Raw genomic sequence first — 22,942 nt, forward strand, 5'->3', positions numbered from 1 at the left:
TTTTCAAGGAACTGATCTCAGAATTGGATCTGAAATTTAGAACACAAAACTGCCTACCAATTTAGAGCACCAAAAGAACTTCACACCTACCACAGGCACTACAGTACCTAATGCAAGACATACTCTATCCCAAAAACTTGAAGAATTACACGTTAGCTCCAGAAAAACATAAAGTCATTTGATGTTACTATTTTATGTAGAGGGAAAAAAAGTGACAGATTTTGTTTTGACTTATATAAGGAGTATAGATTAAGCTATCACATTGGTCATCGTATAATTACAGGAGTTCACCATTCTCTTTGCACATTCAACCTATACAAACTATAAAGAAAAAAACCCTTAAATTACGGAGGAAACTGATTACTGGTCTAATTTCTAGTTGCTTACACAGCTAATTACTCACACACACACCCCTATAGATTATCTAAGCATCTTTCTTTATATTTAGCTTGTTATCTTAAGTGTGTATGACTCATCGTGCATTTTCCCTTGCAAAAAGTATGCCAAAGAGCCAAATGGGAGGTTTAAAAAAAAAGGGGGGAAGGGGGTTCAAATAAATGTTTAAAACCAGGTAAAATAATCCTTCATGTTTGTGATTTGAAGTCTTTTGCCTTTTTTTTGCCTCACTTGTTCTGTTTAATAGGCCACAGAAAATTTTTAGACCAAAATTCAAGGCAGGCGATTTTCTTATCATCAAATGAAAGTAGTATGTATAACTTTTAGGAACTAATAAAGGTATATAAATACATTCCTTTTCTTCACAGATTTCAAATTAAGGATGATTACTAACAAATATAGATTCATGCAGTCTGCTTTTTCCCAATCAGGCCTGAAGAGGAAAGAACCAGTGGCACGAATACTTGCTCCTAGCAAGCAAATATACCACAATTAACAAAATCTTCAAACTTCTAGAATACGGTCTATGATCAGTATTAGCAGCTCAATTGCTTATATACCCTCAGAACTGCAGAATAAACTTTTAAGAATAAAATGACAACAGAGATCATATTGTAAATATTGTATTTCTCTCACTCACAAAGCTGTATGAGATATTTGCTAGTTTTAATATGTATCCATAGGATTAGTACTCATATGGAGTACAACATGGAACAAGTGCAGAACTAAAGAAATAAGTCCATCTGAAAACAAAAGCACACATTTCTTAGGATTTAAAAATATTGCACATAATAAGGTTGCACAGAAATTACTGTTTTTATAAACAGAATGAGGTATTAGTCAATCTCTAAAGATGAGTGCAGAGAAGAAAAACCACACATACAAACAAATACATAAATCCACACTAAGACCTAGAGGGCCAACAACTAAGAAAGAAATGTGAAAAGATGTGTAAAGCAGCTATGACTTCAACACTACAAAATCATTAGCCAGGGATCAAACAGGTAACAATCTCTTGGCAATATTTCTTAAGTTTTCAACCTTCTTTTGGTCTTAAAGACTATGAGCAACACAATCATTTCCTTTTCCAATTCTTCCGCATGGTTCTGTGGTAAATATTAAACCATATTTTTCTCAAGTTTTCAGTGGAAATTAAACAAGATACTGCTTGCCATCCTTTGCTGAAAAACTGAATTATACAGTTTCACATACATTTTGCAACCTAAGTCAGAGATGCTACAGAGCATGCAATTTTAATTTAGCAAAAGCTTCACTCCAAAAGAATCATTCATGTTCACACAATTTAAATGTAGAATAACTTTTAAACTTTAACCTTTAAATATTTATCAGGCAAACTCAATTCTTTCCTTGGTAATGAAACTGGTCATGTTAATAAGCCCAAGGACAAGTAGATAAAAAAAGACCAGGCAGAATTATAATATCTTTTTTTAAAGAAACTTGTCTAATCAGGGAAATTAATTAGCTATTGGTATCCTAATTAAATGTTGCTGAATTGTCAAAAACAATTTAAATATACTTAATAGCTATGTTAAGTTAAGTGAAATCATGCACTTCTCAAAATAGTTCACAAAAAAATTCTTTCTGCATCAAAGATACTGAAGAGGAGTCAACTAATTGGGTTTAATGAGAACAGAAAAAGAACCAACTACTGTCCCGAACAGTCAGTGTATGTAGTAACCATATTTCCTCTTCGTTGAGTGACAGTCCTACAGTGCTTGCTAGATCCATGAAATCTATTTTCAGTCTGTACTGTATGTCCATTGTTGGTGGTGTCAAAACCACTAAAAGAAAACATTTTCTCCATATCTTCAAACATGTCATCAAACAAACCACCTCCAAAAGAAAACTCCTGGAAATGGTGCCTTTGTCTACTGGAACCATCCTGGCGTGTCTGGAAGTGATTTTCAAAATGCTTCTTCGACCGAGTATTTTGGTTTTGACCAAAAAAATCAAAGTCCTTAAATAAGTCATCAAAATTGAAGTTAAATGAGTGCTCAAAAGGACTTCCACTAGCTCTTTGTCCTTTACCACTAGTAAAAGCATTATGTCCAAGTGTATCATATTCTTTTCGCCTATTAGCATCTGAGAGAGTTTCATATGCTGAAAAGAAATAAAAATACTTTAGTAACTGAAAAGAAACAAAATTACATATGTCCAAACCTTTTAAATTTATCTATTTTATGAAAAGATTTCACAGCACAAATAAAACCAAAGCCTACAAGCATAACAGTAAAGTTAAGAGTCACAAAAGGAAGAGACTTTTTGTCTTATCCACTGTATGCTATCAGCAGTAAGCACAATACCTGCCTCTAGTATCTATACAATAAATGTTAAATAAATGCTACCATTACTAAAAAGAATTATATGGGCAACAATTTCAGAGTTATTCTTCATACTATTTGTGTAAAATCACTGCTTGCATTAAATAATTTAATGAGCAAATTAAGAGGAATTCAGATTTTTCACCTCCTTACTAGTTGAAGTAAACATTTAACTCCAACTCCCAGTTACCACCACCCGACATTAACTACTGAATGCTCAGGAGATGCAATCTGTTTCAGAATTAGTATTAAGTCAAAACTTGTTTTAACACTTTTCCTTTAAAGACAAATGTGGCTTTGAGATGTAGACCAAGTGAAGAAGGAAAAAAAAACCGGCATTTTTTTATGCTCAATAGTTTTATATTTAATCTCCATACTTCATAAAAATTTTAAATTTGAGCTATCTAAAATTCCTTCTAACATAGAAACAATAAGCGATTTTATAAAGTACACTTTCAACATTTTTAGATCTGAATGCCCAAAAAAGTATATACTTCCATACATCCAGGATCAAAATGTTATAAGAAAACAGCCTTGAGACTCTCACTACATTTAAGTATACATCCCACTTTACCTCTCATCTCCCACAAAACCTTCAAATGCATACAAACTTCTTACCTATCATTCTCCTTTACTACTTAATACCTTTGAGATCTTGGAGATAGTCATTTACATACCTTCTGCAATCTCTCTGAATTTTGCTTCAGCATCAGGGCTCTTATTTTTATCAGGATGGTATTTCATGGCCAACTTGTGAAAGGCCTTCTTGATTTGGCGCTCTGAGGCAGACTTTGGCACACCTAAGATATCATAGTAACTTCTGGAAGCCAAAATTAATTCAGTTATCATTAAAATGCAGATTGCAAAGATGAAAACTGATTGGGGAGTAGCCATTTCTAATATCCTAAAAAAGAAAAGAAAAAAAATTATGGAACTAATCTTTAGGTTTTTCTTTTAAAAGGAACTGAATGAGTTTTTAGGATTTAAAGTACACTAATGCAGTACCAAAATGTTAAGCATATATAATGTATCTTGTACTTGTTTCCCTGTTATTTCATTTGTACAGGCTTTACACTCCGTAAATTGGTACTAATCTTGAAAGCAAATATAATTCAACCAAATTGAGAAAAATCTTTCATGGCTTTGCCTTTCCACTAACACTCTGGCCATAAACATACTAGATACAAAAATATTCAACAACTGCTATTTGATCAGTTACTATCAAAGCCTCACTACATGCAAGCCTTGTAAAAAGGATGGAAAATCAAAATACTTTTTGAAAGAATCGTAATCTTCAAGAATGTATATTCTAAAGGAGTTTAAAAAAATTTATCGGGAAAAAAGTTCATTACCAAGGTAAATAGCCCCGTATGTCTAAATTAGCAGTAATTTTCCCTCCCTAAGAAATAAGCTTCCCAGATGGCTCAGTGGTAAAGAATCAGCTTGCCAAGCAGAATACGCAGGTTCAATTCCTGGGTCGGGAAGATCCCCGGAGAAGAAAATGGCAACCCACACCAGAATTCTTGCCTGGAAAATCCTATGGGCAAAGAGAAGCCTAGACAGCGACAGTCCACGGAGTGTCAAAAGAGTCCGACACAACTTAGTGACTGAACAGCAACAAAGAAATTTTCAGTTTTCATTTCGGTAAAAGGAGCCAAGGATTGCACTTAGAGAATCTCAATATCACAATAATATTGACACCTCAACACAACAAAATGTAATCTATTAAAAAAAAAACTAAGATCTCATGTTTTGTTTAAAACTCGTAATTAACAAAATTTAGGATTTCTGCTAAGGGTGCCAAAAAAAAAAAAAAAGAAAGAAATTTCATAGTTTGTACTACAGATAAGGTAAACTTACTTTCAAACTTCTCAGGAGTCATTAAAGTATTTCTCTAACCTCAATGAAGTTTCCACCTGGAATACAACTTGAAATTCTCGAGACTACAGATTAAATGGTTCGCGATTCAAAAAGAATTGATCCTGTTTTTTGAATATAAGAGAGCTTAAAAACCTAAGATGACATAACACGGCTGACGAAAGGCACTCTGGTTTGTGGAAACCGCCTGCCTTCCTCTCCTGTGGCCCGTTTGGAGCGTAATTAGCAGACAGATCACTTCTTTCCAGAGTTAGTCACAGTCACGGGTATCAAGGATCAAGTACAAACTCCTGGTTAAACGAACACAAACCGAGCATGTACTGAGGCCGTTCTCTAGCCAAAGGGCGGGTCTAACACTGGCAGAGAGGTACCTTCCTGGTTTAATAACTTCATTTCACAGTTTCAAGGTGAATATGCCATACTTTCCTAGAAGACTGACTGCCTTAAACTGACTCCTCATTCCTAAGAGGGACCCGGCGAGCAGTCCCGTGGGTCTCTCTCCCCAGAGCCGGTGACTGCTCGGCCTAAACCGTCAGCCCTCACCCATACTCGCCCCAGCAGACCAGATGTAGCCGTTGGCTTGTAGGGCTCGGGGTCCCACCCGGGGTCCGGCCGTGAGAGGAGCTGCCTGACGCCCGAAAAAGCCAGCGGCACAACCCCACGACAAATCGCACTACGCTGTTTCTGCCTTTCCCCTACTCTTTTCCTCAAGAACACCGGGCAGCCCGAAGCCCTAGCTGCGATCGTAGCGGACACCGAGGCCTAAACCCCCTCCCCGAGACCTCGGCCTCGTCTGTCGTCCGCAACCTCCGGCTGCTGCTGCTCCTAACCGGGACACTAACCAGCGACTCCACACGGCCGCTCTGCTCGGCCTTCACCCCGGCCTCAGCAGCTTCCGTGAGCCGATACGCGCCCACTGCCTCCCGTCCGCCGACCTCACACTCCTCTTGCAGCCGCGTTCCCGCACAGCCCGCTCCCCACTGGCTGGCGGGTAGCTGCGGGCGCCTACACCTCAGGAGAAGACCTACACGAAACGCTTTCCTATTGGCTCCCGCCTCCCCACCTGACCCTGGCGCCCTACGCGCACGTGGAAAACTGTTGTTGCTGATCAGCCCATGCGTCACTTCCGGCTCCAACCCCCGAAAGGGCTGAGCCGAAGCCGGCGGAAAGGGAAGTGAGTTCAGAGTTGCCGAGTCTTCCCAGTCCACCGCGCCTGGCGCAGGCGCGGTACCTCGGGGGCCAAGGACCTGCAGCCCCGCCTCGGTGAGGAAGCCCCGCCTGCGCCCCTTGGCGGCTCGGGTCTCCTGTGGCTACGCGGCAGCGATGCCCCGCTATTGCGCAGCGATTTGCTGTAAGAACCGCCGGGGACGAAATAATAAAGAGCGGAAGCTTAGTTTTTACCCGTAAGTTGCCCCTAACGCGGAAGCTTCAGCTTGCCTTTGGGTCGCAGTCCCGTGCCATATGGGGTTAGGGTTTGGCGTCCCTCCTGTCTGCTCCGTAAATTTGTCCTCGGTTCTCCGGGAGTGTTTGATTTCTGCGCAGGAGGAGGGGGCAAAGGCGCGAGTTGAGTCTATCTGGAAATGTTCTGATATTTCTAGGGAGGACGCTGGGCGTGTGGCGAGGTTTAGGGATCTGGTGGGGGTGTTAATAGGGCATTTTAAGCGGTAAAGTTTGAGCGATGCTTCTGGTTTTAGAGCATTTCCCCACCTCCCCTGACCTCATTTCTTTGGGAACACTAATCACTTCAGATGCATCAAACGTGCCGAATGGGAAGGTGCCCTCCAGGTTATCTTACACCTCCTGTGAGTTAGGTCGCGTAGATGTTATTCCATTTTCTTGTGAGAAAACTGAGGCTTTTCAGAAAAGATCAGGTAACTTACCTTGAAAGTTTTGTGGCAGAGGAGGAATTATAATCTGTCACCTGCTCAGGGCTCTAGATAATTCTTCATTCGTACAGAGAGCAGGTAGGTAAGGGCTAACAGGTTTTCCCCGCTCTCCCAACGTAGAGCGTTCCTAGGAAGCCTTTCCGAAGCGAGGAAACAATTGCTTTTATTTCGTAAAAGCGGAAAATTTGTTTGGGCCCTAATACCTGTTAGACCTAACTTTCCTAAAATTGAAGTGGCAGAAAGTGAACTCTGGAGAAGTAGGGAATATACCACTTTATTCTAAATTACTGTTTGTATTCCAAATAACTATAGCCACGAAATATTTTTTTGTGGAACCCCAAAAGTGCTCATTTTTATTTGGAACAATAGGGAAGAAGTATTGTGTACTACTTACTAGTAAGAGACACGGCTCCAAAGCCAGATCTAGGTTCAAATCCTGGCTCCATCACTTTGTAGGTGAACGACCTGTAAATTATTTAACCCTGCTACCTAAGACCTTCCGTCTGTAAAGTGGACACGTTAATAGTACCGAATTCACACGTAGCGTCTAAAAACATAAAATAGCACTTGGCATTCATAACATGCTTCGTGTTTCTGAAAAATCAACGTGTTTAGACTATTCTATAATTTTCTTTATTTCTTATGTGAAAGTGTTCGTCGCTCAGTCGTGTCCGACTTTTTGCGACCCTTGGACTGTAGCCCACCAGGCTCCTCTGTCCATGGAATTCTAAATAATTTAGCTCTAATGTGAGTGTCTTTAAGTTTTTTAGAAGTTTCACTAGCTATTTTGTGAAGCTTTTTTGACTTTAGACCTAAAGCTCATCGTTCAGTAATGACTCTTGCTTTCCATTATCTTACCTAATGAAAAAAAAACAAAAAACTGATAACTCTGAATGATTTGCACTATGTGCCATATTTCCAGAATTATCTTCCTTGAAGCCCTTCCACAGGTTGCAGAGATATTTTAGGGGGATAAACATACTCTGGTATATGAATGTCACTGGCTCTGAGGAGGTTTGTAGCAAAGAATCATGTTGAACTTAACACTATATTTCCCATATTTATTTGGCCTTGGATTTGTGGGGCTCATAACCTCGGACTTCTTCAGTCTTGTGGACTGCATAGTTATTATTTTTAAGGAGGGAAAAATAATAATGCCATAGAAAGTCAATTATAAATTTTTATTCTTCAAAATGTGAATTTACTGAAAATGGAACTTTTTATTGACTTTTTAAAATTTCATGTGTAATCTGCAAAATAAAAATTGAGTTAGTTTCAGTCCCCTAATAGCATCCAACTTGGAGAATTTTCTTACTAACACTGTAGCGTACTGGAAAATAAATTTATATTAATTAGAAAATTCAATGAATATAGTGCTCAGTTTATACCAGTGATTATTCTAAGTCCTCTGAAAGTAAAATTCTTTTTGCCATGAAATGCCTTTTCTTATTATGCTTATCATATTTGTAAGTTATTGATATATGTAAGGTTAAAAACTTTTCAAACTGTGTATGAATATCGTATCAATGGTAAAAACCTTCCAAAAGCAGATAATCTGATTTTTCTATGGAACGATATCTGGGTTAAAAATTATTTCCTGCCAAGCACCCAGGCTCTTTTCATCTAGCATCTTACTAAGTTAACAATATTTATTTTTTTATAAGATCTTGCACTACAAAGCATAAATGGTTGTGATTGGGAGGAATGTATAACAGCTGCTTCTTGTATGAGAACCTTTTACTGCTTTTTAAAAATAGGAAATTATTATCTAGTATGTGTCTTGGACTGTGTTCCTATAAAATCTTCAAAAGATGTGTGAATCACTGTTATTTAATACAGTTTAATTCAAACCTGTTTACACTGGTAGAATAAAGTTTTCTGTCAAATTCTGCAGCAAGTCCAAATTTTACCCTAAAACATGGTGTAGTGTGTTAGAGCCAGCTCTGAATATCCAGACTATTTGGTACAGGAACAACACGTATAAAGAGCTGTCTTGCCTTTCTCTGTCTTTTCTATTTGTTTCCTGTTATAAAATATGAGTCTGCCCTCTTAACATGCTTAGTTCTCTTTCAGAACTTGAATACTTGAATTTCAGAGTTCCCAATCCACTGGTTAAAGAAGACTAGAAATGTTGGACTAGATTACAGATGGTTGGAATTGAGGCTGATTCCAGTAAAGAGAATGGAATATTAGTAGTTTTATAAGATATAGTATTCTTTTTATGTTAGCTAAACCATTTTTTGAATTAACATACCCTTATTTTAAAAATATTAATATGAAAGCCTTAGGTTTAATGCTTCTTATAGACAGGAAACGGTTTGATTTGTTATATTACTATGAAATATATTTGAATAGGAAATTTTAGTTAACAAAACTCTTCACTAGTTCTACAGACTATACAACAGAATGAAAAAGAAACATAATCCAGAGAAAATATGAATAGATTTATCCTTGTAGTAACATATATGTTTTACTTGAAGGGACCCTGAGTTATGTTTTATAAACCAGTCTTCTCAGACAAAAGCTTTGGCTGCACATCTCATATCTTGGCTTTCTTTGCTGCAGAGAAGATATGGCAGTAGTTGTCATGAAGATGCTGTTGTATGGGAGGAATGGTTGTCTTGTTTTTGTGGCCCTTAGGTTACCTATATATACAGGCCTGGAGTCTGGCATTATTGTTAAAATAATAGCAAAGTTTTCCTTTTTTTAATTTCAGGTTTCCTCTACATGACAAAGAAAGACTTGAAAAATGGTTAAAGAATATGAAACGAGATTCATGGGTTCCAAGTAAATACCAGTTCCTGTGTAGTGACCATTTTACTCCTGACTCTCTTGACATCAGATGGGGTATTCGCTATTTGAAACAAACTGCAATTCCAACAATATTTTCTTTGCCTGAAGACAATCAGGTATTGGAGGCAGGGAGTAGGGGAGAAGGGGCTAAGGCTGAGTATGGTGGCAGATTGCAGGGTGGCAGGTAGTCAGGAAGAGGGGAGGAGAGTGAAAAATAACTGTTGGGAAAACACATACTTGAGAAAGGAAAACTAATGTGTACTTTTACTGAAAGTGATAATTTTTTAATAAACCATTCTGAAGCATAGCTTAAGAGGAGCCAAAGATAACACATACATAAATTCAGGTTAAGTTTTTAATGTAAAGTAATGACCTAATATTTTTTTACTAGCCTTGTGAATGATCTGAGACTTTTCTTTATATATTGAATATGCATAATGTTTTTAAAAAATGCTTTCACATATATTTTGAGCTGTTACATACTGAAAACATTGTTTAACTGAATACATTTGTTTGGCCAGTATACTACTCAAAGTTATGCTGAAATAGCACTAACTAATAAGAGGATAAAGCCTAGTAAGGACATCTTTTTTAGAATTTAAAAATGTTATTTTATAGGAGAAAGATCCTTCCAAAAAAAAATCTCAGAAGAAAAAATTGAAAAGTGAGAAAGAAGTATGCCTAAAAGCCAAGTCAGAAGAATCTTTTTCATCAAATGAGCCAAAGAAGCATCCAGTTAATACAGATCTCCTCCCTGAACATGCAGAATTACTTGAATCATCTGCCTTGGTAAAGCCACCAGATCCAAAAGCAGAAAGTGTGCAAAATAACATATTAACTCTTAGTCTAGTTAAAGAAGATACCAGAAAACCAGCATCTACCTTGCAAACATCAGTTAACCAAGACATGGGTATAGGTGGTTTTCACACATCATTTGAGAATCTAAGTTCTACAACTATTACTTTGACAACTTCAAATTCAGAGGGTATTCAGCAGCCTTTAGAAACCCAAGAAGTGATTGAAATAACTACTAATCATCTTGCTAGCCCACACTTTACAAATAATTCTGTGGAAATTAAGTCAGCACAGGAAAATCCATTCATATTCAGCACAGTTACTCAAACAGTTGAAGAATTAAACACTGATAAAGAATCCGTTATTGCCATTTTTGTACCTACAGAAAATTCCAAACCTGCAATTAATTCTTTTATACCTGCCCCCAAAGAAACAGTGGAAATGGAAGAAGATATAGACATTGAAGACTCATATAAGGATGAAGACTATGAGTCAGAAGTTTTACAGATTGAGCATTCTTACTGCAGACAAGATATAAATAAGGAACATCTTTGGCAGAAAGTGTCTAAACTACATTCAAAGATAACTCTTCTTGAGTTACAGGAACAACAAACTCTAGGGAGATTGAAGTCTTTGGAAGCTCTTATAAGGCAGCTAAAACAGGAAAACTGGCTATCTGAAGAAAATGTCAAGATTATAGAAAACCATTTCACAACATATGAAGTTACTATGATATAGATTAAGAGGTTTTCAAGTTTGTGGCTTTCATGTAAGATTTCTGTTAGCCAAACCAAATTCTGTGTAAAGTGAACTTTTTCCTGTGTAAAGTTCTTAACCTTAGTGAAGCTCAGCAAGTGCTCTAATGTTATGAACTGCATCCTATTCTTGTTATGCTCATTTTTTGAAAACAACTAGAGAGTTGTTGGGTAGATGACATTTCATTGCTTGTTAATTTTTCAAATTTAAAAATATAGTGAATAAGTAATATGATTCAGTCATAAAATGAGAGAACACAGATATGGTAAACAAGAGCCCAGAATAGAAGTCAGATTCCGGAATCAGTCGTGATTCCACCATTGAGATGTGTCTTGGACAAGTTACTTATTGAGTCCTAGTCTCTTAATTTGTAGAAGGAGGGCACTTAACTAGATCTCTTACATAGTCTGTTTCTTTGTAGTTTCTTCCTTTTTTAGAAGATACTTTTAATGGAACAAGTTTTCTGTATGATAATCTTATACTTACACAAAAGTGGATGCTGGCTAGAATTTTCTATTACCTGTTGGAATCGTCTCAAAATTCTGTGTTGCTTGACCTTTGGGCTGTAATTGTTTGTATTATACAGCTTCCTTGTTGGCTCAAGCAGTAAGGAATCCACCTGCAGTGCAGGAGATCCAGGCTTGATCCCTGGGTTGGGAAGATCCCCTGGAGAAGGGAATGGCAACCCACTCCAGTATTCTTGCCTGGAGAATCCCATGGACAGAGGAGCCTGGAGGTCTACAGTCTGTGGGGTCACAAAGAGTCGGACATGACTGAGTGACTAATATTTTTTGTATTTTACCGGAAAATACTCCTGTTAGGTTTTATTCCAGTTGAACTAAAATAAGGAATCAACCATTAGCCTAATTCCTAGGAGAGGTACTTTAAACTTGAAAGAATATGTATCTTATATGTAGCTGACCATCATAATACAGAGTTATTTAAACTTCTTGACACCCTGCAATTAAAGTTATTTTTATAAACCAAAAATTTCAATGAGGTTAATTTTTTAAATATTTTTTAGGAATTAACAGTTTGTATCTATTTAAAATGTATAACCTTTAAACATGTGCTTGTGTCCTTTTAAAATTCCAGAATAATAGAATAATACTTATTATTATACCTTCCCACTTACGTGTATTTTATTAAAAGAAATTATAGATAGGTGGTGATGACCATGGCTTTCCAGGTGGTGCAATGATAAAGAATCTGCCTGCCAATGCAGGAGATGCAGGTTGATCCCTGGGTTGGAAAGATTCCCTGAAGTAGGGAATGGCAAGCCACTCCAGTATTCTTGCCTAAAAAATTTCTTGGACAGAGTAGCCTGACAGGCTACAGCCCATGAAGTTGCAAAGAGCTGGACGCGACTGAGCACGCACACGTGGTAATGACCTTAGGGAGACAAGTAGGAAACAGATGAAGGATGGTTTTTTTATTTCTATGAGGTAGTAAATGTGTTTTGGTGCTGGAAAATAGGATGTGCTCAATAAATAGTTGACTACATAGCAGATAGTATTTTAATTGTTTTTCTAAGTGGATGGTGATTATTTGGGGTCATATTTCACTTAGTTTTTTAGGCTAATAAAATAATATTATATGAATGTGTGTCACCTAATGATAAAAACAAGTTGATCAGAGGTGTCCTTATAACCTTGGTGGGGGAAATCCTTAACATTTTTGTATAAATTATGTACATATAACTAATAAAGTTGATATATTATTTTTAAGTTCCATTTTGATAATATTGAAAATACATACTCTAAATGTAAATAGCCCTTTTAAGTCATTTTAAAGTGTTGTACATTGTAATTATGTTCTATTTTTAGTTTACTCAGGAATAATTTGGGAGATGACAATGGCAACCCACTCCAGTACGCTTGCCTGGAGAATCCCATGGGAGGAGCCTGGTAGGCTGCAGTCCATACAGTCACTAAAAAAGAGTCGGACACGACTGAGCAGCTTCACTTTCATGCATTGGAGAAGGAAATGGCAACCCACTCCAGTGTCCTCCCCTGGAGAATCCCAGGGACGGGGGAGCCTGGTGGGCTGCCATCTATGGGGTCGCACAGAGTTGGACACGACTGAAGCAGCTTAGCAGCAGCAGCAAGAATAATTTAAACTAATTGTATTTTTTTTAATTACTATATTACACGTATCTAAGATACTCTTGACTTTTGTATATTCAGTTCAGAATGTTCCAACCTAACTCAGTTAACTGTTAAATTTTATTTGGGGGTTTTGACCAACTTTATTTCTTACTTGGATTATTATAGGAACTTCTTAACTAGTAGTACGTATATTTTGGATCTCCTGCTTTTGTGTCTTCCTGGACTCTGCTGTTAAGTTTTTTACCTAGACTATACATCTAGCTGTATCACCTGTGTGCCACTTAACTGTCCTAGCTCAGAAATCGGTAATCACCCTTTAATACCTACAGAATAAATCAAAACTTGTTTCCATCATGTTTATTATCCTCTGTGATTCTGTTCATCCTGTGTTCTAGCCATACTGGAATCTTAGCACTTCTCAAACATGCTAACTTTGTCTTTCTGCTTATTTTGTTCTCTAAATTCAACCAGTTAAAACTGCATTTCAACTTTTACCAATCAAAATTACTTTTCTTTGTTTCTACGGGGCTTGTATTATAACACTGTAGCAGTGCTTATGCGTTTTTTTAAATTCATTTTCGTTGGAGTATAGTTGCCTTTGTTCATCCTTTTTTTATATCATGATGTTATGGCTTTCTGTTCGACTTGACTATGCTTTTTTTTAAAAATTCTAGTGTTTATTGAATAAATGAAAATACAGCTTTTAAGGATCAAAGAGACGTGTTCACATGGGCTGGGGGAAGGTAATGTGATGAAGTAAGAAGTAAAAGCAGACAAGAGCATCCCTGGCTTCATCACCAGGGCTCAGCTTCACTTTTGCTTCACTGACTATGTAATGTTCACTCAATAAAGGTTTGGATGAATATTCTGAATTCGCCTACTTAGAATTTCTTATTATTTAAAATAAAGAACCTTCTTAACAAATATGTCCTTCATACCTTGAGAATGTTTAGGGAAGGATATTGATATTCATATAGTCTTTGAAACATTCTATGTTTCCAGTGGACAGTACAATTTACCAGTTATCTGCTTAATTGATTTTTGTTGTAGAAGCCTATCCCCACCACAAACTTTCCTCCTTTCTATCCCAGATAATTAGAAAGGATATTAAGTCTAGGATATTAAAGGATATTAAGAAGCTGTATATCTTTATGCCTTCACTTCTAGGAGATTGGTAAGTCAAATTTAAAAAGATGTCATCATAAATAATACATGGCATTGATCTAAACATCAAGCAGGAAATTTTTCTGTATACTTTTGATGAAAAAAATCAGTCATGCATCAAGAGTTAGAATATTGATGTGCAGATGAATTTTTATATTACTAGCTAAATTGAACAGTTCTGTCAACTAATTTGGTGTTCAAGTACATGCTTTTTTCTTTTTTGGAGTATGCTGTTTTGTTTTTCTGTGGATGAGGTGAGTGGGTTAAAACACAACTGTCAGGGGAAAAGCTATAGAGAAGGGTCAGGGTGGAGATACTGACCAAGATACATCTGTGTTAGAGAAACTTTCTTCAAGGAATGGTCTGTTTCATTTATCATTTTTAACCTATTCACCACCCTCTGATTTTTTGGCTGCCTGACCACCTCATCACCAGTGCACTTTTCCTCCATTCCTTCTCAGCCACCTCATTTCCATGGTAAGTGGTAGACCTTTGTAATTTCCAGTAGTTGCATCCCCTTTGAAAATTGTCAACTTCAAGCTCTTCATTCTGACCACCAGCTTCTGTTCTTTAGCATAGTTACTGGAACAGCTTACATTGCAACCAACCCTTTTCCATGGTCCATCATCCCTGCAGTAGGTTATCTTTTCCAAATATGGCTGCAAAATATCTCTCATCCTATATTCTCCACAGTGTGACCTTACCACTCCATTATCAAGAGGTGGAGATTAATTCTCTACAATTTTCTGGAAAAGAGTATGACTGCTTTGATTGGTAAGAGTATAGTAAAAGTGACACTGCCAATTCCAAACTCAGCCTGTAATGGGCCTGACAGCTTTCATTTCCTCTTTGGAGCTTCACTTCCTCTTAGGATGCCAGGTGCCATGTAAGATGTGTGATTATCCTGAGATCATCCTGGAAAAACCAGTCACATAGAAAAACTGGAAAGTGAGATACCAGACATGGAGTGAAGAAGCCACCTTGAAATTGATTCTCAAGCCCGTCACTCCAGGCTTCAAATGCAGCAGAGACAATCTCTTAGCTGAGCTCTTCCTAAATTCCTTTTAGGGTGAATTGTTAGGAAGTGCTTTAGGATGTGTTTTCCAGAGAAACAAATTCCCAGATCTGCAGCTGATGAGCTGGAGACTCAGAAGAGCCCATGGTGTAGTTCTAGTCCAAATCTGAAGGCCTAAGAACTGGGAGAGCTGATTGTATAAGTTCTAGACTAGGTTTGAATTTATAGGAAGGAGAGGGTCAATGTCCCAACTCAAAGGCAGGCCAAGAGTGAATCTGCCTTACTCTTCTGTGCTGGGCTTAGTCGCTCAGTCATGTCTGACCCTTTGCAACCCTATGGACTGTAGCCCACCAGGCTCCTCTGTCCCCTGGATTCTCCAGGCAAGAATTCTGGAATGGGTTGCCAAGCCCTCCTCCAGGGGGTCTTCCAACCAAGGGATATTAACCCAGGTCTCCCGCATTGCAGTCAGATTCTTTACCATCTGAGCCACCAGGGAATGAGGCCTACCTATATTGGGGAGGGCAATCTACTTTACTCTCTACTCATTCAAATGTTAATATCATTCAGAAACACACACAGATAGACCCAGAATAACATCTAACCAAATATCTGGGCACTTTATGGCCCAGCCAAGTTGACACATTAACTGTTACAGGCAGCAATAGATAACCAACACTATCCCCCTTTTATATTCACCTCCATCCTTACTCTGATGCTGTGAACCATCATAACTACTCTCCAGTAAAACCTTAAACAACATTGATCCCCTGTCTACTGTTCTCACTTGCCTAAACTCCATCTCTGCTGCTAAGTCGCTTCAGTCATATCCAACTCTGTGCGACCCCATAGACGGCAGCCCACCAGGCTCCCCCGTCCCTGGGACTCTCCAGGCAAGAACACTAGAGTGGGTTGCCATTTCCTTCTCTAGTGCATGAAAGTGAAAAGTGAAAGTGAAGTCAGTCACATCTGACTCTTAGCAACCCCATGGACTGCATGCAGCCTACCAGCCTCCACCATCCATGGAATTTTCCAGGCAAGAGTCCTCTAGTTAAATTCAAAAACCTTTCTGCCTTTTTCTACATCAGAGTAGTTAGACTTAGCTGGATATCACACCAATGGACAGGCTTAGTTCCACATTCATATCCAGAAACCCCAAGTGGACCCAGCAGCATTATTGTATTTCTCAAGTGAGTTTGTATCTCCAGTCTGATTCTCCCTCACACTGCTCCCTTCCCCTCCAACTACCCCTTCCTACTCTCCCAAGGTGAGGATCCCATCTCATGCTTCACTGAAAAAGAAAAAATCAGAAACACCTCTATAAACCAAAATAGACTGTTATACAGTAGTTGAATGAACTACATGTACATGTATCAACATGATTAAATACCCAAACTATGTGAAAAAGGTAAGTTGCAAAACGTCTGACAACAGTCTACTGTGTGCTATGCTGTGCTATGCTTAGTCACTCAGTTGTGTCCAAATCGTGTGACCTGGTGGACTGTAGCCCACCAGGCTCCTCTGTCCATAGGAATTCTCCAGGCAAGAATACTGGAGTGGGTTGCCATGTCCTCCAGGGGATTTTCCCAACCCAGGGAACAGTCTACTACTTAATTAAATTTTTAAAATACACAAAACAGGAACATGGTGCTTATGTTTACATTCCTGCATAAAAGAAACATACCAAAAAACAAAAAACACCAATTTCAGGATGATGATTACTTCTCAGGAGGAAAGAAGGGGTGACGGTGGAGAGATTTTATGTGTTATTCCTTTAAAAGAGAAAAATGAGGAGCTGAATAAGGATGACAAAATTTTGTTACCTATTTAAATAATAGGTACAGGTCTGTTTTTTAAGACGTTCATTTAATTTAATTTAAGAAAATTACATGGTTTAGTTGAAATGACAGAAGACTGTGTTAGGCTTATTAAAGTAACCAAAGGTTGACTCTGATTAAATATTGTGCTTATGATTGTTAGGGTTGCTGTTCTTTGTTTTAAGAACATTTGAGGAATAGTGGGGGTTTACAGTGAAAGACTTGATTTGGATGCAATAAACTTGGGTTTGGCTTCCCAGGTGGTGCTAGTAAAGAACCTGCCTGCCAACGCAGGAGACATAAGAGATGCGGGTTCAATCCCTGGGTAGGGAAGATCTCCTGGAGAAGGAAGTGACAACCCACTCCAGTATTCTTGCCTGTAGAATCTCATGGACTGACCAGCCTGGGGAACTACAGTCCATGGGGTCACGAAGAGTCGGACATGACCGAAGTGGCCGAGCATGCAAACTTGGATTTGAAGTTAGGCACTGTGCTAGGCAAAATACCCGCTCCTCACTAACTCTTTGAAAAGGGGCAATTTCCCTTTTTAGTAAGTGGCTAAAGTGGAATGGGATGGGGTAGGGAGGAGCAGGTCACAAACTTCTTTAGTTCTCTGCAGCAGTAAAATATGAGCCAAATGAGGATGACATTTTGCATATCATTTTCCCACTTGCTAGCACATTCCAGTTTCATGTCTCTCCTTGAGCTTGTAATAACAGACTGGCCCACTTCTCTATTCCCAGAGAAAATAAGAACCAGGCAGTACTGGAGAGGATAATGTAAAAATCTTTATGAGAGAGTGGGTTTAATTCTAATATAAATATTTAAATTGTTTTAATATAAATTTAGAGCTGTTTCCTCCCCAATTGAAATAACCTAGGATATTAATATGACATTATCATATTTAATACTTTAATAAGAACTTTAAAACAATAATCTCACCTCACAATCTCAGAGAAACCCTAAGGACAACCTGTCATTAATTTGTCACCAACACTTGAGCGGTTCCAAGGTTCAGGTTTTTAATAGTCTCCTCTGTGGCACGTATACAAATAGTGCTGGTGGTGGTTTAGTCACTAAGTTGTGTCCGACTCTTACAACTCCATGGACCCTAGCCTGCCGGGCTCCTCTGTCCATGGAATTCTCCAGGCAAGAATACTGGAGTGGGTTACCATTTCCTTCTCCAGGGGATCTTCCTGACCCAGGAATCAAACCCAGGTCTCCTGCGTTGCAGGCAGATTCTTTACCGAGCTAGGAAGGAAGCCTGGCACTTCTGGGTGTGTTATTGAGCTTGCTACAAATAGTGTGCAGTGTCTAATTAAATATGGTGACCCATTGTTCTCCTACATCACTAATGAACTTAATCACTCCGACACCTTCTGGATAATGGAAGAGAAACATTTTCTTATACTTTTATACTAGAGAGAATTCATTCTCTCAAATGGATCGCAGATGGATATTTATTTTCAGACTCCCCTTCTGTCTTTGACCCCTTTCATGAACCCCACACTCTTATGCCAAGGGCTACAGATTGCCTTGCAGCCCAGTCTTGGGCCATGGTATTGACTATCTCCTGTATGTGTTTGTGCATGCTCAGTTGTGTCCAACTCTTTGCAACTCTGGACAAAAGCCCACATCTCTTAATTCTGCATTGGGAGGTGGGTTCTTTACCACCAGCACCACCTGGGAAACCCCACTATCTTGTGTGTCTGTGCCGTTAATTTTATTAGTGTTAGCTTTTATATTCCTGGGTTTTACTGATGGCTCAGATGGTAAAGAATCTGCCTGCAATGTGGAAAATCCAGGTTTGATCCCTGGATCAGGAAGATCCCCTGGAGAAGGGAATAGCTGCCCACTCCAGTATTCTTACCTGGAGAATTCCATGGACAGAGGACCTGGCAGGCTACAGTCCATGGGATTGCAAAGAGTCAGACATGAGTGGGAAACTAACACTTTCACACTCTACATATATGGCTCTCTTTATGTTTTGTCCTCTTCAGGCATTGTAATACACTGTTGTATTTTTGTCAGTGTAAGGTCATTGAATGACCTACAGATTCTAAAATGTATGAACTGTATTTTAAATGTTCTTATAGATTTCTTTTAATTAACAACTTTTAACTTAATGGAGCAAATTAGTAAAACATCTTATCTTGGGTAAACTACTAACATTCCCTTACTTGAGTTATTTTTAACAAAATATATTACCTAAGGGGATAAAAATGTTAAAACTAATTTTTAATTATCTGATAAACAAGGGTGCTATATTAATAAATGCATTTTTTGGTATGTTTGAAATGTATGCTTTTGATATTTAAGAGAAAATATATGATAAATAATTAGAGCAAATGTATCTAAAACTGTCAACTAGTGGCCCTTTTAAAAGGGCAGAAAAATTGCATTGATTATGAAGTGGATTTTTCATGATGTGTGGATTAAGAGTGATGTGGATTTTGCCCCCAAAACAACACTTTGCCCTTAAAAATGACTTAAATGTGATCATTTGCATCTTAGGCATTAATATGTTTACCACTTTTTCCTTTGAAAGAAGATGTTAAAGAATCTGTTGTTTCTAAATAGTCAATAAATTTGACTGTTTTTAATGATCACTAAATAGCATCTTGGCATTCTAACCTGGTAGACATACTGAAACAGTGCCAATATTATATGTACCAGCAATTAAAATCTATAGTGAAGATTTCTAAATGATGAATGAATGTATGTGTGGGTTAAAGCTAAAAATAAAGCCTAGAGAAATTAGGGAGTAAAAATGAAGTGGAATTTGATCATGTATTAGATCTAAAGTATTCAGTTCAAAACTATTTTTTTTTAATCTTTCTATTCCACTTTGTCTTGACAGATATAGCTAAAAAGTGAAAGGAAAGTTCTGAAAAAGAGGATATACACCAGGATCAGACTAGGATGGTCAAGAATGAGGAGCTTAGGTATGGAAATAAAGAGGGGGAAAAGGTTGATTCATGTGAATTACAAATGAAAAAGTGACAGTAAACTTCAAATAAACAAATCCAGTGTTATGGCCTAAATTGTGCACTCCCCTTCCCACTCCAGCCAAATTCATCTGTAAAGCCTTTAAAAACTAGTACCTCTGAATGGGGCTGTATTTGGAGATAGGACCTTTAAGGAAGTGATTTCGTTAAATGAGACCATTAGCATGGGCCCTAATTCAGTCTGACTGGAGTCTTTATAAGAAATTTCAACACACATAGAGACATCAGGGATTTGAGAGCACAGAAAGACCATGTGAGGATACAGGGAAAAGGCAGAAACCAAACCTGCTGATACTGTGATCATGCCTCCAGAACTGTGAGAAAATTAATTTCTGTTGTTTAAGTCACTCAGTCTCTGATATTTTATCATGGCAATCCTAGAAAACTAATACATCTAGGAGGTTTGTTTTCGAAATAATAGCGTTTTAAAACCTCATGGAAATAGAACTGCCATATGACCCAGCAATCCCACTTCTGGGCATACACACTGAGGAAACCAGATCTGAAAGAGACACGTGCACCCCAATGTTCATCGCAGCACTGTTTATAATAGCCAGGACATGGAAGCAACCTAGATGCCCATCAGCAGATGAATGGATAAGGAAGCTGTGGTACATATACACCATGGAATATTACTCAGCCGTCAAAAAGAATTCATTTGAACCAGTCCTAATGAGATGGATGAAACTGGAACCCCTTATACAGAGTGAAGTAAGCCAGAAAGATAAAGAACATTACAGCATACTAACACATATATATGGAATTTAGAAAGATGGTAACGATAACCCTATATGCAAAACAGAAAAAGAGACACAGAAATACAGAACAGACTTTTGAACTCTGTGGGAGAAGGTGAGGGTGGGATGTTTCAAAAGAACAGCATGTATACTATCTATGGTGAAACAGATCACCAGCCCAGGTGGGATGCATGAGACAAGTGCTCGGGCCTGGTGCACTGGGAAGACCCAGAGGAATCGGGTGGAGAGGGAGATGGGAGGGGGGATCGGGATGGGGAATAAGTGTAAATCTATGGCTGATTCATATCAATGTATGACAAAACCCACTGAAATGTTGTGAAGCAATTAGCCTCCAACTAATAAAAAAATAAAAATAAAAAAAAATAAAAAAAAAAAAAAAACCTCATAACAAAAGAAATAGTACAAGAAAGTCTAGAATTGAACATGTATTTCCAGATGGAAAGACCCATCATGTGCTGAGAATAATAGATGAAAATAGATACTCCAAGGCAGATCATTTTTAAAGGTCAGAGCTTTAGACAAAAAAGAGGATCTTATAGACTTTCAGCAAGAAGGCATATGTACACAGTTTCAAGACTAGAAAGCTTCAGACCCCTGAATGGCTACCCTGGAATCAAGAAGACAAGTAATCAGTGGTTTTGAAAGTTATGAGGGTAAAAAGAGAATTCTAAGACCAAATTCTGAAAGGTTGTTGCTAAACCAAGAAAGATGTTGGGCTTTTTGGCCTTCAGAGGAGAATTCAATCTAGGGCCAGAGAGGAGGCTAGATTACTCAGAACTTTTGCGTAATAAAGTTTTATTAAAGTATAAAAGAGATACAGAAAGCTTTTGACATAGACATCAGAAGGGGGCAGAAAGAGTGCACCCCTACTTATCTTTAGCCAGATGTTCATAGCTACTAGCAAGCTGTTAATTATAGAAAGGAGATGTCTCAAAACTCAAAACTGAGTGGCACCAGGCCCCTCACCCACAACATGCATTTTGAGATAACATTGGCAAAAGGTGAGTTATCCCAGGCCATAAAGCCATTGACATGAATCTTGAAGAAAAGCAGGTTTCCAAGTAAATATAGAGTTTCATTAACATAGATTAGGAGAACAATGTATGAGTAAAACATACAACCAACTTGAAGACAGAGTCTAGGGCAAATACATAGTTCATTAACATAGCTTAAGACAAACATTCCCATAAGAAAAATGCACTGGTTAGCTCAAGGTTTGAGAAAAATTAAGTTCAGGTGGAGCCAGGTGTCATCATGGCAACACAGAATTTTACGAGAAACCTCTTTTTAAATTTATATAGAGAAGGGGAAAAACTCAACATTTGTTTGTTTCCTCCTGCCACTTAAGAGAGAGAGAAAAACTATCAGGCACTTGCAGCCTATTTCCTCCATTTGGAGACCCTGGCCTTCCTGCCTGTTACCCTCTCAATTCTATATCAAAAGTCTCAAAATATTGCCTCCTCTGTACCCTTTCCAAGGAAGACATTGGAAAATGTATCCTAGGGAAATTAAGCCATAAAAGAAAATCAAATCTAGAATGATTTCCTAGATGATAATTTTTCATGCAACTGAAATCCCAGTTGTTGGTAAAGGGCACTTCCAACATGACAGCTGGACTACAGACCTAGAGAGCCACCCATCCAAATTGAAGTAGGTCAGATAGCTCAGAGATAGAGATGAACATTGACAGAATAATGTGTTGAACATTTTCAGAGGAAACTTACATATCTAGGGTAGCATTTAGAGGTGACATAATACTAAGTATGAGGAAAAGTGAAAGCGAAGTCGCTCAGTCATGTCCGACTCTTTGTGACCCCATGGACTTTAGCCTACCAGGCTCCTCCGTCCGTTGGATTTTCCAGGCAAGAGTACTGGAATGGGTTACCATTTCCTTCTCCAGGGGATCTTCCCAACCCTGGGATCGAACCTGGGCCTCCCCCATTGTAGGCAGACACTTTTACAGTCTGAGCCACCAGGGAAGTCAAGTACAGGGAAAACTACATACAAATCAGACAAATATTGATGCAAAATGTATAGCAATGATTAGGCCATTGTATCTTGGTACATTGTTGTAGCCACGTGTTCTGGGAAACAAAACTCACTCAGAAGGACAATGCAGGTAGTGAAGTGCAGTTTATTACACCGGCGAACCCAAGGCAGAGTCTCCTCTTAGCCAAGGACCCCAACCGACTTTTGTGAAAACCTTTTATACCTTAAGTATATAAGTGT

General features: G+C 38.3%; 2 protein-coding genes across 3 annotated transcripts; one reads left to right on the forward strand and one right to left on the reverse strand.

Annotated features, from left to right (window-relative positions):
• Positions 1-1,003: 1,003 nt before the first annotated feature.
• DNAJB9 (DnaJ heat shock protein family (Hsp40) member B9) lies at positions 1,004-5,641 on the reverse strand. Of its 2 annotated transcripts, none has more exons than XM_043463182.1 (3): positions 5,459-5,641; positions 3,416-3,642; positions 1,004-2,517 (listed from the first exon to the last, which is right to left on the reverse strand). In XM_043463182.1, exons 2-3 carry the CDS (start codon positions 3,630-3,632, stop codon positions 2,063-2,065), a joined length of 672 nt encoding a protein of 223 aa, XP_043319117.1. In that variant the 5' UTR covers positions 3,633-3,642; positions 5,459-5,641; the 3' UTR covers positions 1,004-2,062. The 2 variants fall into 2 exon arrangements, with proteins under 2 accessions (XP_043319117.1, XP_043319118.1); XM_043463183.1 differs by lacking the exon at positions 5,459-5,641 and adding an exon at positions 4,599-5,431.
• A 150-nt stretch (positions 5,642-5,791) lies between these two features.
• THAP5 (THAP domain containing 5) lies at positions 5,792-13,826 on the forward strand. The gene is made up of 3 exons (XM_043463184.1): positions 5,792-6,019; positions 9,219-9,411; positions 9,914-13,826. The coding sequence occupies exons 1-3, from the start codon at positions 5,940-5,942 to the stop codon at positions 10,826-10,828; spliced, it is 1,188 nt and encodes a 395-aa protein (XP_043319119.1). The 5' UTR covers positions 5,792-5,939; the 3' UTR covers positions 10,829-13,826.
• The last annotated feature ends 9,116 nt before the right edge of the window (positions 13,827-22,942 follow it).

The sequence above is a fragment of the Cervus canadensis genome, chromosome 3 (assembly GCF_019320065.1).
Source record: "Cervus canadensis isolate Bull #8, Minnesota chromosome 3, ASM1932006v1, whole genome shotgun sequence".
Taxonomy (NCBI): domain Eukaryota; kingdom Metazoa; phylum Chordata; class Mammalia; order Artiodactyla; family Cervidae; genus Cervus; species Cervus canadensis.

Coding starts and splice junctions, on each gene's coding strand:
- THAP5 (XM_043463184.1), top strand. CDS start 5,940: ATGCCCCGCTATTGCGCAGCGATTTGCTGTAAGAACCGCCGGGGACGA. Junction 6,020..9,218: donor CGGAAGCTTAGTTTTTACCC/GTAAGTTGCCCC, acceptor TTTTAATTTCAG/GTTTCCTCTACATGACAAAG. Junction 9,412..9,913: donor CTTTGCCTGAAGACAATCAG/GTATTGGAGGCA, acceptor GTTATTTTATAG/GAGAAAGATCCTTCCAAAAA.
- DNAJB9 (XM_043463182.1), bottom strand. CDS start 3,632: ATGGCTACTCCCCAATCAGTTTTCATCTTTGCAATCTGCATTTTAATG. Junction 2,518..3,415: donor ATTCAGAGAGATTGCAGAAG/GTATGTAAATGA, acceptor ATTTCTTTTCAG/CATATGAAACTCTCTCAGAT.